Source organism: Chironomus tepperi, unplaced genomic scaffold, assembly GCF_022539635.2.
Source record: "Chironomus tepperi strain 1889 unplaced genomic scaffold, CSIRO-AGI_Ctep_v1 contig_244, whole genome shotgun sequence".
Taxonomy (NCBI): domain Eukaryota; kingdom Metazoa; phylum Arthropoda; class Insecta; order Diptera; family Chironomidae; genus Chironomus; species Chironomus tepperi.
The window spans coordinates 1,248,055-1,263,974 of record NW_027226366.1 but is presented as its reverse complement, the minus strand read 5'-3'; the positions used below and the strand labels follow the sequence as shown (position 1 = coordinate 1,263,974).

The window sequence follows — 15,920 nt, the reverse complement described above, 5'->3', positions numbered from 1 at the left end:
ATTCAAATATTTTTTAACCGTTAAATTTCAAATATTTTTTAGCCGTTAAAACTTTTTTGGTTTAGAAAATATTTTAATGAAAATGCACAGAATCCCAAGCAGGAAAATGCGCTTTCCTCGGTCATAATTGACCACTTTTAAGCTAGTTTAATGTGAGTGCGATGAATGTTCTTAAGATTGACAGTAGAAAGAGCTGAATGAATGTATGTATCTTAAGTTTTTATGAGTTTCTTTTTCTTATGCATAGGCAATAAATTTTATGCTTTGAATACAATATAAAATAACAGAAAAAAAAGTCTATTCTAATCAGATTTAATTGGATATTCTTTTAATATTTCTAATACAAAACTTTTTTTTTGCCACTTAAAACTTATTTTTTTAGTACTAAGTACCTAAATCAAAATTTTTTTAAAAATGAGAAATGATAATAAATTAGTACATGATTTAAACATTTTTTTACTTCAACTAATAAAGAAATTTATTCTATCAAATTCATGAGAAAAAAATGTTTAATTAATTTAAGTTCCTGTACGGATTGTAGCAGCAACAATTTGTTATTAATTGATGTTCTTTACAGGTATTTGCATAAAGATAGGAACAGTCTGAATATCTACATTGTGGCTGATTTAATCCACAACAGCATGCATCATGGAATATCTTTTGATCACAATATGAGTAAACACTACTATCACAGGCCGGACATCCACCATCATATCCCAATTGCTTCTGTAAAATCTGATCATTATTTCGCAGTGATGATTTTAATGAATCAATTGCTTGAAATATATAATAAGAAGAGGAACAACGATAAATCAGAGTTCAAGTTGCTTAATGAGTTGCTATACTAGTTATTAAGACTTAGCGGAACTTGTCAATTATTGAAACACTTTTTTTGCGATTTTTAATAACCTGTAGATATATATTTTTTTTTGCACTGCAGCAACAACCGTTAACTCGTAGAATTTAATCCGATTTGCTAATTTAAATAGTAATAAAAATTCCTTTACCATCGATCTTTGGATTGAACTTCTCATTGGCATCACTATGATATAATGATAAGAGAATTATTACAATAATTGCGGCAATCGTTCTCATTTTTGAGTATTTTTGATGAGATTTTAAGTTCTACACAGAATATATACTTTTCACGTTTAATTGGCAAGACGAGAGAACAGAGACTAAAGCGTGAATCAGAAAATAAAGAAACAAAACTGCGAAAAAATAAAGAGTTCTTGACCACTCAGAGTTTATGGTCGGTTGTACAACATTAATTCGTGTTTAACTAGCATTCGGCTGTTTTTTTTTATTAGTCTAAAGCTTATGTTCTTATTCGTAATTCAAGAATTTTTCTTCTTCTGCTTCATCAACAGGTTATTTCTGTGAGCGTACAGCGGTGAGATTCTCTTGGAGAAATGAGAAGAAATTATGGCTTTTTTTGCATTATTTTTGCAAATGCTTCGGCGAGAAATTTCAATTGCGGTGAAGGCGGACGTTTTGGCATTGGCGGTAAAACTTCTTTTTTCTCGTCTTCCTTTACATCGTCGTTTGCTTGAATTTCAATATTTTCTTCTATAATACTTATATCTTCAACAGGTCGAGGCAGAGGTGCGGTAAAATGTTCATTCGGTAGGATTTGTCTTAATGCTTTTAACTGGAGTTCCCAGATTTCTTTGTCGCCGTATATTTTAAAGAGTTTCTGACTTAATGCTTCGTCGAGGGAAATTTCTTTGAGTGCAATTTGCAGGAGGATTTCATCTCTGATTCTTATATAGACGTCGGCATATATTGTTGTAATGAACTCTGTTGGTTCCAAGAATTGGAGACGTTCGAATAGCAAAACTGTAAAGGAAAGATGTTCATGCTTAAATTTAGAGTTCTCCAATAATCTCTGGCCTACTGCCTTAGACGAACTGTAAGGAACAGCCGAAAAATGCAGGCCTGTCCATCTAAACTGAAGGTAACAACTTAATCCTCAATTTTGGAAACCAAATAAGCCACACTGTATCTTTTAAAATTCTCAGCTTCAATACTCACCATACTGCTTGATACTTTTATCCTCACAAATAATGTCCAACTGTGTAATTCCATATTGTGAGTATCTGACGTGATGAATTAAAGGAATTTTCTCCTTTAAACGTTCAACAATTTCCTTTGATTTTGGTTCCATCCTAAATAAAATCTTATGTCTATTGCACTTTAATGCTGTCACTTAACTGATAAGGAACACTGACAATGAGCAAGTTAAAATAGTAAATTGATGCGTAAAATACTTTACGGAAGATCCTAAGTGCATGTAAAAATTAGTTTATTGACTTTACAAATATTGACAAGGAATCGTTTTCTAAAAGAAGCAAGTGAATCACGTTAAGACGCATGACATTTCTATTGACATAACTAATCCTCTTATCAGATATGAGAAAATGTATTTTTGGGACACATTTGCAATGACTAAGTCACAAAGTTCGAAGGAATTTTTAAAGGAGAATCAGCATAAGAGAGCATAATCACGTGACGATTGAGTGAGAAGGAATTAAGAATGAGAGAGAGCATAATCGTACCTGTGAATATCCAGGTCCTAAGTTTAGGATGTTTTATTATTATCGGGCTATGCTTTGAATGGGATTCGAATCCACGCAGTGCCTCCTTGATTCCATGCCAAATGCTAATTCTGTTACCTGTTGAGCTATGGGGGGCTGCTGGAAAGTGTGGCACAACGCCTACTTAAACATTCTTTCTATATACACAGCTCTTATCGTTGTATTGGACCAAGACACAAAATATGTCAACATACATGAATATTCAACACCTTTAAAACAACAAGCAATTACCGAGTATTACCAAAAATGATTTATTTGAGTCAGACATGTCACATTTTATAATTGATCATTAAGAATAATGAGTAATTCAAGATTTCCGTCAGCTGAAATTTTCTCTTCCTTCAATGCATCAACAGCGCTGGTTTTCTTTGCAACAATATCAGCCAATAAGTCATCCTCAAGTGTGATTGTGCATTCAGCATCATCATCTCCTTCGTAGAATTTAATGTTGACAGCATCGAGCATCATAACTTTGACAATTTCACCGCCATTTGTGATTCTGATCTTGAAAATGTGAGCAAGATCTTTGTTGCTTGTGTCAATTGCCTGCAATTTTTCACGGATGGTGTCAAAGGCTTCTGTTTCTGATCTCAAAGACATTTTTGCTGCAATTAAGTTATTAATTAGGAATTGACAATTTTTTGAAGTTTTATAGCCACAAACCTTAATTTTCTTCACTGTAACTCACGAAAAGAACTGAAACCTTTCTGCACTTTTCATATCAATTTATCCATTTCGTAATCGAATCGTTCTTAATCTTATCAGTTCCAATAATATTAAATTTACTTTTGTGGATGAATTGTGATTTTGATTTTTTCTCTAGAAAGTTAACAGTCATGAAAATGCAGCAGTGAGTTATAATGTCAATACTTTGGCAGAAGCCACGAATGAGGCACACGTTTCTTACATCGTCCTGATTGGAAAACAAAATACTAAAGACAAGCAAAGAGCATGCTTTCATGGTACATACATACCACTACGGTACCTAAAATCGGTCTATTTGACTATTACGGGATGTCCTACAACTCTAAAAGCTACAAGACGCAGAACAGTGATGAAAAAATGCCGGCTTAACGTTCGGAGAGTGAATTTGTACAAACTGGATGACAGAGCCTTACTGCACCGGTGTCTGCATCTAAAAGCACTCACAAGCGTCATAAATCTTTTGTGGATGAATTGTGATTTTGATTTTTTCTCTAGAAAGTTAACAGTCATGAAAATGCAGCAGTGAGTTCACGAGAAATGACAGAATGGTTTGTAGTCATGACTCTATATAATAAACTGTACAAAGAAAATTACAAAAGGATAATAGGACTTGGACAATGGAATATCAGGACACTCTTCCAGAAAGGCATGCTGGCACAGGTGAACAAAGAATCTTACATCGTCGGTACTCTACTGATTGGAAAGGCCGGAATACAAAAGACCCCTAACAGGCAAATAGCATGCATTCATGATGACGGTTAAGGAAGCTACATAAATACAAATATGGTACCTAAAAATGGATGTTGAGCATGTCATGGGCAAGCATGGACTAGGGGTGCGAAATGAGAATGGAGAGTTACTTATTGGACTATGTGGAAGTCACAACTATTGGTGGCACTCTGTTCCCTCATAAGAATTGCCACAAAGTAACATGGAAATCACCGAATCGACGCGACCAGAACCAGATTGATCACATCTGCATCAGCCGGAAATGGAGCAAAGCACTGCTGGATGTCCGCAATAAGCGTGGAGCCGATGTTGGATCCGATCACCATCTAATAATCGGGAAGCTTAGGTTCTATTTTAAGCGTGTAAAGAAGATCGCTCAGACAAGAAAGAAGTTTTGCCTCAGTCTACTGCAGCCAGATCCCGATTTGTCGCCAAAATGAAGGAAAGTATCTCGAATGGCGATAATAACTCTATCGACGGAAAATAGATCAGTGATGAAAGAATGCCGGCTTAACGTTCGGAAAGTGAATTTGTACAATACTCAGTGACAGAATAAGAGAGTCAAAAGGCAAATAAGAAACGACTGGAGGCGACATTTAAATGAACTTGCAGAAAGAGCACAAGCAGCTTCAGACTCTGGGAATATGAAGGACCTTTATTGCACCATATCAAGTACCAATCAAGTCAAAAGATAAAACCACTAATTTAAATGTGATGATGGCTAAGCGTCATAAATCTGACATTGACGTGTGCATGACTTTAATAATAAAGTTCAAATTTCATTCATTGAACCAATTTTCACAGAGCACTGCTTGCTTTGTTTTTATTTGATTTAGTCACGAACTTGATAAATAAACCTTTGGAATCAACGTGCGTCTAGTCATAATAAACATCAGTCGACACCTATGCTATCAATGCTTTTCACGCCCATTAATATAAATTAGTTGTAAGTATAAAAATAGATTAATACCTAAATGAGTTTGGTAAATAGATTGGCGCATATCAAGGTGTATGACTTTTTAATCCCGGAATTATGATAAGACACAAGTAACAAAGCAGGTGGCATGACTTGATTGAAACTTGTTACTAGTTTATGACTTCCTATTGCTTAGTAAGGAACAAACAAAAAATTCAAGTGTTCAATATAATTCATTTCAAATGAAAGTCAAGTGCACTTGACTAAACACTTGCAAGCATGTAAAAGCTCATGTTTGAAACTTAAAAGCTCTTTTTTAATTTTTTAAAAAAAATCTTACATAATTTTATTAATGAAAAATTAAATAAATACAAAAGTCTTATGATGGTGGTGGACCTGACAAGGCTTCCTTTAATTTCATCAATAATTCTACATTTCCTTCAACGACGAGTCTTCCGTCTTTCAATTCTTCCAAACCATCAGTACGTTTGAAAACAATATCATTGAGTAAAGCATCATCAAGAATCAATGTGCATTCAGCCTCCTCATCAGCTTCGTAGAACTTAATCTTAACCAAGTCCAACATCATTGTCTTGACAACAGCTCCATTTTCCTTGATTTTAAGTTTGAAGACATGAACGACTTTTTGGTTGGCTGGGTCAACTTTGTCCAAGCGAGCTTGGATTTTTGGGAATGCTTCGGCTTCTGAGATTAAACCCATGATAATGTCCTGGTAAGTTAAATTTAGGATTAAAGGTTAGTTGATTTATTTTAATGAAGCAGGCTATGGATCACAGTTGATCCGTACGGCCAGCGAAGTAAATAAATATGTAAGGAAGGTTGTGCCAAAAACCGCAGGCTTGTTTTTCGTGTGGTTTAACCTTACAGACCTGCAGTTTTTGGTTATAACTTATAGTTCGTTCAAGGCTGCAGGTTTACAATTTTTTGTTAGCAAGTCTGCAGTTTTGGAAGTTCCTCAATTTTAATATCACTAATATGTCGATTATGAATTTAAGCAGGTGCAATAATTGAAAGATCAAACTCTAATGGAAATCGAAAGTGCACTCAGGTTTATTGCCTGATAATGAAGTCATAAAAATCATTTATTGCACTAGATTTATCTTGACTTATCTTAAGAGTCTGAGTCTCACTTTGCCAAATCTTAAGATTGCCCGAGCAGCACAATATGGTTGCTAAGTCAGGACTAAGTCACCTTGTTAAAGACAAGACTTGGAGATGCCCTGATGCAAATAATTAATGGAATTTGCATACTGCGTGCTGTCCGGGTTAAATCAATTATTTTCTTTCTTCACTTTCCTCATGATTGTTTATTTTCTCAGAAAAAATAGCAATCAATGCACAAAATAAATTTAAGAATCCACATTAATCACTAAGGCAATTTTTCATTCGACATCTACATATATCTGAATGAGATATTGTCGTTGCCATGGACTGCTCAATAATTTCTCAGAATTCAGTTCCTTTTGATCCTTCAATTATTTCAGTGCTGTCCAAACTATTTTGCACCAAGACACAAATTGGTAGTAAGTCATGACTTAAACTGCACTAGGTACATGACATTTCTATGACTAGTGTGCCGCAGCACACAGTTTGGACAGCACTGAACCATTTTTCACATCACACAGCTTAAACCCTCTTATTAATGCACAAAGTATATTACTAACCTGACAGAATATTTTTAACAAACGAACTGACTTAATTGAACTGTTCTGTTGCTATATTTATACCATTTCATAAGCAATTAAGGCAATCAATTAACTATAAAAATTGCCAAACCCCTTCAATTTTTAATCTTATCATGTTTTTTTTTTGTTGATTCTAAAATAAAACAAAATAAAAAGTATCCAAAAATGGAACTATCGAGACTCAAAATTTGACATAATCCTGCCATTAGTTTGATAAGATTACATATATCCAATAATGTAGTTAATGTAACTAAAAATAAAACTATTGTTAAGCTCATAATTGACAGATAAATTGAGTCAGTTTTGTGGAACTGAGTAGGCTTGGAGTTTCCATTGTTTTTAATGCGCATACAGATTAGCAGGCTTTGTTGTAGTGTTTTGCATCTAACTAAACAGGCCTGGGCATCTAATTTTGGCAAACCCTAATTTAGTGGAACACTCGAACACTTGCTGGATGGATCAATAGTCAAGAATAATCGAATGTCTGATCGCATGACTAGATGCGCATCCAGATTCCCAGGCCTACTGCAGTTTTTTGCATAGATATGCAAACCTGTGGTTTTTTGCATCTATGCAGGCCTGTGCATCTTATTCCGACAAACCCTAGTTTTGTGGACACACTCGAGAACTTCCCGGATGGATCAACAGTCAAGAATAATCGAATGTCTGATCGCATGACTTCTGGAAAAATTAATTAAGCTATTGATAAGAAATTATTTAACAAACAACTGTGATAATGTGACTAAGCAGCATTATCTTATACTGCATAAAATTGACGAAAAAAAAACTTTGATCAAGTGTCTAGTTATCATGCTTAATTTATGACTGTGGAAAGCTCTTGTAAAATTGATAACAAAAAATCTAATTTTTTTAAACTTTTTTTTTATTAAAATTAAAAATCTCAAAAAATTTATGAACTTAAAGTTGCGCCCAAAAGTTTAGCAAGCTCAACATCACCATCAACTGCGACCTTTCCGGATGTAATGAGTCCTGTGGTTTCAGCCTTGTTTAAAACAACATCAGCAAGGATGTCATCTGGAATTGTCAATGTGCATTCAGCCTCATCATCTCCTTCATAGAACTTAATCTTAACCAAGTCCAAGATCATTGTCTTGACGACTTCTCCATTTTGAGAGATTTTAATTTTGAAGACGTGGACGACTTTTCTGTCTGGTTTGTTTGGATCAACTGTGTCCAATACAGCTTGAATCTTTGCAAAAACTTCGGCTTCTTGTGCAATACCCATTTTAATTTATTAATGCTGACTATCTAAAATATATTAAGGAACTGAAATATTTTTTCAAGATTCTCGATTTCTTTCCCACACAAACCTTTAAAATTTTTCACTCAAAATTGCAAGCTATACTGGTCGAGCAAATGTATTTTTGGCTCTTTTATACTTCATACGAAGTTTCTTATTGTTCCTTTATAAAAAAAAAATAGATAATGAATTTAAATTTGGAGTGTAATCTTATCAATAAATTTTATACATCGGTATCGGTTCCTATAAATCACATGAATGTTTGTACACAAACTTAGCTCTTAATTCTTTTATTTGTGCGTTGAACCTTATTTATGGATAGTTGAAAGAATAACTGTTCATTTAAGATCTGAAATAAAAATTCTGCGAATTTCCTACACCTGCTGCACATTCTCAATGTTATATAACATAAACAATTGACTCAACGCCGCATGGATTCAACCTCGACTCCAGTCAGTCGTTTTTTTACACGCTTTTTATTTTTAGGAAGGATGGATTTAGTTCAAAGATAAGAACATTTTCATTGGAACTAAAACTTGTGTGAAGATAATGCACATTGAAGATAATCGCACGATGATTTTGAAATTTTGATAATCCATCCAAAGTCAACGTGCAGTTTCAAGAGTTTGCTGCGTATTGCGTAACTGTCTGAGCCTTAACTGTTAATTTTAGCAGGTGTGCTGGATGTTCTGTTCAGAATTTAGGGCAAAAGATTTAATATCAATTTACTTATCAAGAGTCAAAGATCCAGAATGTCATTTTAAGCTATTCTTATCCATTTATTGCAACTTACAGCAATATCAAGGCTTACGTTCAAATCTCATATTCTTAAGATCTGTCTCTATCTTGAAACTTTATCAAGCCATAGAATTAGGAAGAAATTATACGTAAGATTCAAATATCTACACGTGATTTACTTCTTTAAATGGTGACGACGAGCCTTCTTCGTCTGTCTGCTTACGCGTGTACTTTCTTATCAAATTAAGTAATGCTTTGATTTACGTTTGTTGAATGGAAAACCCCAGAAGTCCTACAAAGTTCAATTAAGTAATGCTTTTTCTAAGAACTTGTGATAAGTAATTGAGAAGCTGGTGATGGAGATAATGTAGCACTTGGCTCTAATAGGAATAGAGTATGCTCTTGAGAGTTTGTTGTATTAATCTATTGTGTATTAATAGGCAATCAATGTTGGAAAAAGTTAATACAGTCAATGTACTACAAGTAATACAGTCAATGTAATATGTAAACATGAATTTAGATGTCAGGCTTACTTACTTACATCTTTGGCAAAAGCGCGCGAAGGCCCATTGTCGCATTTAGAGTTCGTCGTAAGCTGGATGTCTTTAGATTTGTTCGGTCAGTTACTAATTCCCAGCACTTTTGCATCATTGCTTCACAGAAAGTTTCAGGCTTGCTGTAATTAAATAATACAGTTCACAATGCTCATGAGTAATACTCGTATCTTGCTCTGCTTTTGAGTGTACTATCTTTTCCTGCTAGGATGCAGCTCTTTTCCTGCTCTTGGTGTTGAAAATAAGAAAACGGTAGTCACCTTTACAGTTATTTAAGCGCGATCTATGAGAAGTCATGGATACCAATTGTCCTTTGTGACCAGTGACGGAAGTAGCTAATTATTAGAGCAGCGATGCAAAAGAGTTGGACATTGCAAAATGATAAGAGATATCTAAAGATGGATCCAGTTTTCATCAATGGATCAATGGATCCACAAATCTGCTAACCTTCTTCAATGACAGCATATTGCTAAAATCCCAGCTAATGTCTGGAATCTCAATAATTCAATGTCAAAGCTACAAAATATCCATAATCAAAAAGCAGGTGCTGTCTAAAAGTTTTCTGGATATATTTTATCTTTTATTCCGTATTTTTAATGCTTTGGTTCTCTATATCTACACATATATATCTGTTTCTTGTAAATCTTAAAATAAGTATAAGCTTAAAATGTAAATAAAATAGTTTAAACTATATATACAGTACGTGAGATTTAATGTGGAATTGAAACATGCTCTCATCCACATGACTTTTTTTTGTGAAAATAAGTTGACAGGCACAATTGTTGAATCGATAAAGTAGGCACATAATTCTAGCTGCTGAATGTAGCAATTAGTACGACTAGCGGCAACATCCATAAGTATAACGTTAATTTAGTCATATTTGCATTTCCTAACACAGATCTCCCTAAAAAATAATGTACAAATTATTAAATATACATGATAAATACATAGCATATTGAGAAAGGTCTTATTAATTAGTTATGCTTAGTGGATTAAAACTTTACACATATTGAGGATCGTTTACATTAAAAACAACTTTGAAGGTTGGAGCTGCTTTTGCTATGAAAATTTGTCGACACGATTAAATGAAAATATTTGGACAAGATCATACATACATGCATGATTTTCTCGGATCAAAAGAATTTCCACACTTTTCCTTCTGGTTGCCTACATTTTCCCGAGACTGACTATGTAAACATATCAAGCATATTCAATTTAGAGTTGAAAGAAAATGATTGCAATTAAAGCTATAAAAATTTTAATTGGAATTAGAATTTCCAACTGTGATTTATTGGCTAATGGGATAGATCTTTAATTTACTTGATGTGCTGATAGAAAAGTCTCACATAAATCAATCATAAATAATATTTAAACAGCAATGCTGTGTGGGTGATCGTTAAAAAGGTGCGAATTTGTTCACTCTACGCGGTTTTAGATGGTTTATTTCTTATTGGGGGTGATTTATTGGTATCAAGGGATGGGTAGTGGGATATTTGAAAATCTCAGTATGACATGATGTAGTCTATAGAGGTGATTCAATGAATTTCATCCTAATCTATCCCAAGTGGGCAACAATACGATAGAATTAGTCATCAACTGGACATTAACTTGCCTTTAATTAGTTAAAACCTAATTTTGTCTACTAGGGTGTTGTTGAGTGCTAGGAATTTAATTATAAATTAAAACTGCACTTGAAATGATAACGAAAACCTTGAGTCCCTTGAGGAGTAATCGTTTAAAGCAGAGCTCGAAGTCGACTAACAAAATCCAAGTCAATTTTGAACTTTAGGTAAAAGTCTACTACAATCTTAACTGAGAGTCAATTGCATTTAGCCTTCAGCATGATTTGGATGATAATGAAAATTGAAAGCTTACTCATTTTACGCTATAGATAGGAGAAATCACCAATTTACCCTTGATCCGCTGCAGGGTTCGGAGTTTGCCTAACCTAAAAACATTTACTCCATGTTTCCAAGAACAGTTAGCAATTAATCCAAGAGAACTTTTTTTTTTGGAAAGGATAAGTATGTATGAAACTCAAAATTTTAAGGAATACTGGAAGCGGCACCAAAATTAGTGACATACTAGTGTGCCGCGACACACAGTTTGAGCAACACTGAAAAAGGGGATGGAGTCGTTACGTCCCAGATTGGCATGCAGCTTAAAATCTTTCCCAAACTTCCAATTCTCAGAAAATCACCATCCCTTGTCTATTTCTCCACATGACATTTATTTGATTTAGAAGAAAATTGAAAGGAAACAGAAATTGATCACAAATTATTTCACATGACTACCTCAATGAGTCAACCTCAAACACATTTTCACTGTATCGGTAAATATTAATAGATTGAAATGTTTAATCCTATGAGATTTGTTAATCATCGCAGCAAATAAAGTTTTATCAACTCGACGCTAATTGAAATATACGAAAAATATTATTCAGATCAGTCTTTCTTGTGCTGAATATGGACATGGAAATTGATTGCTTCAATACTATTTATTATTAGCTGCAGCTGAGTTAAAGGAAATTTAATGAGGTATGACAAATATGAAGTTCATATTTATGTTTACAATATTATCACATGTTCTCATTTGTTAATAGCTATAAAATACACAGGCACATTCCTGCTGTATTATACTTACAATGTTTTTTGAGTTGAGCATCACAGCAGCATGATCTAATGTTCATTACTTGCTAAATTATTACAACAAAAAATTGTGAGATTATTAAAATTGTATTGTAGACTGCAGACTGGCAGAGTTGGAATGCAGGCAACTGGCACAGGCTAAAACCGTACAATCTCTTGATAATTTGTATGGTTTTTGAATTCAGCTTCATTCAATTTCACAGAACCGTCCAATTTCTTAATAATTTGTATGATTTTTACAAAACCATACAAATTACCTAGAAATTGTAAGGTTTTTGCCATCCTGTTTTGCAACTCTGTCAGTAATAAAAACACAAGACTTCCAGCCTTGTCCATCAGAAAGCTAAAGACTTAAAAGTATTTTCACTTACCAAGCATGAACCTAACGATGGATAACATCGATCATAATTTATATAGCATTCATGTGGAATGAAATAGAGTTGTTCTGAAAGCAATGAAGTCAATTTGAATTAAATCGGAAATTGTTATTTGATCTTATTGCAATTTTGACATTCTCAGATTTATTTATCTGTTGTGGCTGGCTTAATAGGCGTGAAGGTTAAACAAAAACCACAAAAATCAATAATGTCGATGATAATTGCTGCATAAAAGAATAAATTTTCCTTAATTAAAGTCGAAAAATGATTCAGTTTGGAGATATTTTATGGAAAATATACAGTCAGTGTCATGGTCAGTAGTGGAAAATTTATTACAGATATTTTTGTGGCATTTTCAAGGCAGTTGGAATTAATTTTGCAACAGTTACAATTGTTTGAACCATGGTTGGGCAATCTGTGTGCTGTGGCACTCTAGTAAGCTTTGGAAATTCTCGGAACCATATACCGTGTATTGTTCAGGTCGAGGCTTATTACCAAAATGTCCCGCAGCACACAGATTGTCCACAACTGCTCTAAAGACAAAAGAAGCATTTTATACAGCAACTATCATTCAGAATTGATAACGTGCATTTGCATTTGCATGCATTAAATTGATTTTAATTAGATTTATGCTACTACCTTCATATTCCAAGCCAGTCAAACAATCGCAAATGCATTTAGGCAATAATTTTACTAAATTGAGTGAACAATTCTTTAATTCCTTTCATATTGTTCTTTTAATTGACTTGATTTAATCTGCGAACAATTGAAAGAAAGTTTTATGGAATCAAGAGTCTGTTCCATATAATTTAGAGTATGAACAAGACGGAACCAGAATAAATAAAAGCTAAATCAATCAGATAATGCAAATGATTATGCATAAAATTTCAAGCTTCAGTGTTCTTTCTAATGGATGTACATTTGAAAGATGTTAGTAAAGTGTAGGCGCGGCTGTTTTATCGATTTTTTACGGTATGCTTACCTTTCTGATGACTTTGATTACAGCAACAATGATCTTTAAGTAATTCACTACTGTAGCAATATCGATGATGTTCTTCTGTGCATGGCTTACAATGTGTTGGATTTTGGAAATCATCATTTGACATTCGACTCAAACTCTCGCGTGCCTGCCTCTCCGTTATCTCATGATCCTTATAATATTCAACAACAGAGGACTGAGACTTATCACTTTGAGAATTAATTGCACTAGCACTAAGTGCACAAGCTTGATCACATGTGAGTAACATAATAAATAAAACTAATATTCTGGTGACTATATTCAAATAACACATTTTCTTCAATATTGATGATTAGATTGGAAGTTTCTCTCTTTGGTCATGAAGATGGTTAAAACTTTTGGTAGATTTATAAGCAGCTACTGGCCACTTCTGAAGTATTTAGAAACTGAAAGATAAATGAATAATGTAGAATTAGTGATGGAAAATGCTAAGCATGGTCTAAACCAGTGGTGGACAACCTTTTCTGTGCGACGGCACACCTTGGTGGTAAGCTTTGAACGGAACCGCACTCGGCATGTAATTTATCGCATTTCAAAACAATTTTGACGACACATAGGTTGCCCACCATTGGTCTAAATGTTTTGTTGATAAATTGAAGGTTGCTTGTATAGCACAAGTCGCTTAATCGATCTGAAAAACGGTATCAGGCCAAAGTGACCCTTGAATGTGCAACTTGACATAAAGTCAAGTTATTTACTAAACCTGCGGTCGACTAAGAACATTTTCTCCGAAACTTTCCATAAAAGTTGTCATTTATCCTGTTATTAACTATACATTAAGCCAAGTTGTCAATTTGGGTCTGGTATGGTACCGGATTGAAAATAAACCGACAACAAGTCAGAGTCACCCAGGTCTGAGGTCGAATTTTTGATCGATTAATCTATTTATGCTATTCGAGCTACATTCATGGAACCAAAAGACTTAAGACCACAAGGCACTACATCAAATCACCCAAACAATTCCCCAAAGTCAGAATTTCCCATGAGTCACCTTTTCCCGCCAAAACTGATTGTAGAATTTTAAACAATTTTAAAACATTATCAAAAGTGCAAAAAAATGTTCATCAGACCCAGAAATAGAGGAAGGAAGATTTATGAACATGCTTATGGCATTGAGCACTCAAAATAATTCTCTAAACTTATTATTTACAAGACTCAATCAGCAAGTGCATAAAAAGATCTTGAAGTCTATTCTATTTTTAAAATAACAACTTTTTAGCACATATTCCTTAATTTATTTGAAAGTAAATCAAAATGTTTCGATTAATGGAATGTTTATTTTCCACTTTTCTCCATGGTTTTTTAAATATTGCACCTTTTTTTTCCAATACACAGCAGTGAGGCACATTTAAAGACTTAAATAAACATTCATACGAAAAGCAATTAATGAGTCATTTCAGAAAGTATGTATGGTATCTAATTGATTTTTGATTACATTCTTTTTTTTGCGAAATAGACGATAAGAATCTTAACTTATAAATTATATGCTGTTTTCATGGACGGTGTTAAAAAGTAACAAACGGTCAAATGCTTCTTATTCATCACTTCCTCGTGTTAAACACTAATTTTATATGCCATGCAAAATAAAGGCATAACATCCCCTTTATTAAACATTATGTTGAACTGGTTGTGTGACGCATAAAGCAGGGAAATTTTATGTGATTCAACTGTTATGTTATACGTCGTGTAGTCGTGGTGGCAATGTCCTTTCTTTACATGCTATTGCGTTTTGGATGTTAAAATATACGAAAATATTGATTTTCTATGTCTTCTCATGTTCCCGAAATACACAATCTTACACAATTATAACATGATTTTAACTGATAAACGCTTCCCATTGAGGCTAAACAACTGAATCAATATTTTGTCATGTATTTGATACCAAGCATGTTATCACATATGCGAAACCTAATTTTAGACAACAATGTGTGTCGATAAAGTCATCAGATAATGAGCTTTCTTTATATAGTCGTGCATTATGCTTGCTACGGAAATTTCTTAATGTTTGTTCCCCCAAAAATTTGCATAAGAATAAGGCATACAATTTTAACTAAGGCTGATCTTGATTAAAAATACACTTAACGGCTATAGCTTAATACTTATTCAATCACATTTAACGGTACGGACCTCATCAATGTAATATTACTAATTGCATTAGAGTACATCCAATAAATAAAAGTTTGCGATTGTGATAAGAATTCATTATTAATCGTCTTACGAACTCACACATCAATGCGCGATAATCGCGAATCAATCTAAGTAAACTTACTATTTAAAACGAATTTTAGACAACGACACATGACAACTTATCATTCAATTTCACATATAGGTAACTAAATGTTAATTACACTTTTTCACGAAAAAATAACTATTTTTAAGACATTCTGTTGTGAAAACAGAGCGCATGCAAATGTCTATGAGCGATGAAGGAGAAAACATGAATGAACGTAGAATCGTAAAAATAAAATTTTCTCTCTCATTTTGAGGGTTCGTTGTTGGTTGGCTGATTATTGAATAACAAATGAACGTTGGCATATCCATTATAGCTAAAAGTATTTGTTGTGGCTGAATATTGTGATTTTATCAATGATTACTGAGTTAAATTGATTTAAATATTTGAAAATATTGAAAATTTCACAATTTTATTCAAAAATTCAGTCAAATCCAAAAA

General features: G+C 33.6%; 3 protein-coding genes across 5 annotated transcripts; all 3 read right to left on the bottom strand.

Moving 5' to 3' along the window:
• Window positions 1-2,824: 2,824 nt before the first annotated feature.
• LOC139091349 (uncharacterized) lies at window positions 2,825-3,337 on the bottom strand. Its single transcript, XM_070641388.1, has 2 exons — window positions 3,261-3,337; window positions 2,825-3,202 (listed from the first exon to the last, which is right to left on the bottom strand). The coding sequence occupies exon 2, from the start codon at window positions 3,195-3,197 to the stop codon at window positions 2,874-2,876; it is 324 nt and encodes a 107-aa protein (XP_070497489.1). The 5' UTR covers window positions 3,198-3,202; window positions 3,261-3,337; the 3' UTR covers window positions 2,825-2,873.
• A 4,178-nt stretch (window positions 3,338-7,515) lies between these two features.
• Window positions 7,516-8,077, bottom strand: LOC139091417 (uncharacterized). 2 transcript variants are annotated; one of them, XM_070641502.1, is made up of 2 exons: window positions 7,985-8,077; window positions 7,516-7,922 (listed from the first exon to the last, which is right to left on the bottom strand). In XM_070641502.1, exon 2 carries the CDS (start codon window positions 7,897-7,899, stop codon window positions 7,564-7,566), a length of 336 nt encoding a protein of 111 aa, XP_070497603.1. In that variant the 5' UTR covers window positions 7,900-7,922; window positions 7,985-8,077; the 3' UTR covers window positions 7,516-7,563. The 2 variants fall into 2 exon arrangements, with proteins under 2 accessions (XP_070497603.1, XP_070497604.1); XM_070641503.1 differs by having other exon boundaries at window positions 7,516-7,918; window positions 7,985-8,028.
• Window positions 8,078-9,760: 1,683 nt separating this feature from the next.
• On the bottom strand, window positions 9,761-15,689 carry LOC139091463 (uncharacterized). 2 transcript variants are annotated; one of them, XM_070641574.1, is made up of 5 exons: window positions 15,519-15,689; window positions 13,214-13,635; window positions 12,226-12,299; window positions 11,850-11,901; window positions 9,761-10,110 (listed from the first exon to the last, which is right to left on the bottom strand). In XM_070641574.1, exons 2-5 carry the CDS (start codon window positions 13,521-13,523, stop codon window positions 10,016-10,018), a joined length of 531 nt encoding a protein of 176 aa, XP_070497675.1. In that variant the 5' UTR covers window positions 13,524-13,635; window positions 15,519-15,689; the 3' UTR covers window positions 9,761-10,015. The 2 variants fall into 2 exon arrangements, with proteins under 2 accessions (XP_070497675.1, XP_070497676.1); XM_070641575.1 differs by lacking the exon at window positions 15,519-15,689 and adding an exon at window positions 15,377-15,514.
• Between the last annotated feature and the right edge of the window lie 231 nt (window positions 15,690-15,920).

What these genes read in the sequence shown, in the direction of transcription:
- LOC139091349 (XM_070641388.1), bottom strand. Translation starts at nt 3,197, where the DNA reads ATGTCTTTGAGATCAGAAACAGAAGCCTTTGACACCATCCGTGAAAAA.
- LOC139091463 (XM_070641574.1), bottom strand. Translation starts at nt 13,523, where the DNA reads ATGTGTTATTTGAATATAGTCACCAGAATATTAGTTTTATTTATTATG. An exon ending in TAATCAAAGTCATCAGAAAG is followed by an intron (nt 12,300 to 13,213) that starts GTAAGCATACCG and finishes CATTGCTTTCAG; the next exon opens with AACAACTCTATTTCATTCCA. An exon ending in CATCGTTAGGTTCATGCTTG is followed by an intron (nt 11,902 to 12,225) that starts GTAAGTGAAAAT and finishes GTAATAATTTAG; the next exon opens with CAAGTAATGAACATTAGATC.
- LOC139091417 (XM_070641502.1), bottom strand. Translation starts at nt 7,899, where the DNA reads ATGGGTATTGCACAAGAAGCCGAAGTTTTTGCAAAGATTCAAGCTGTA.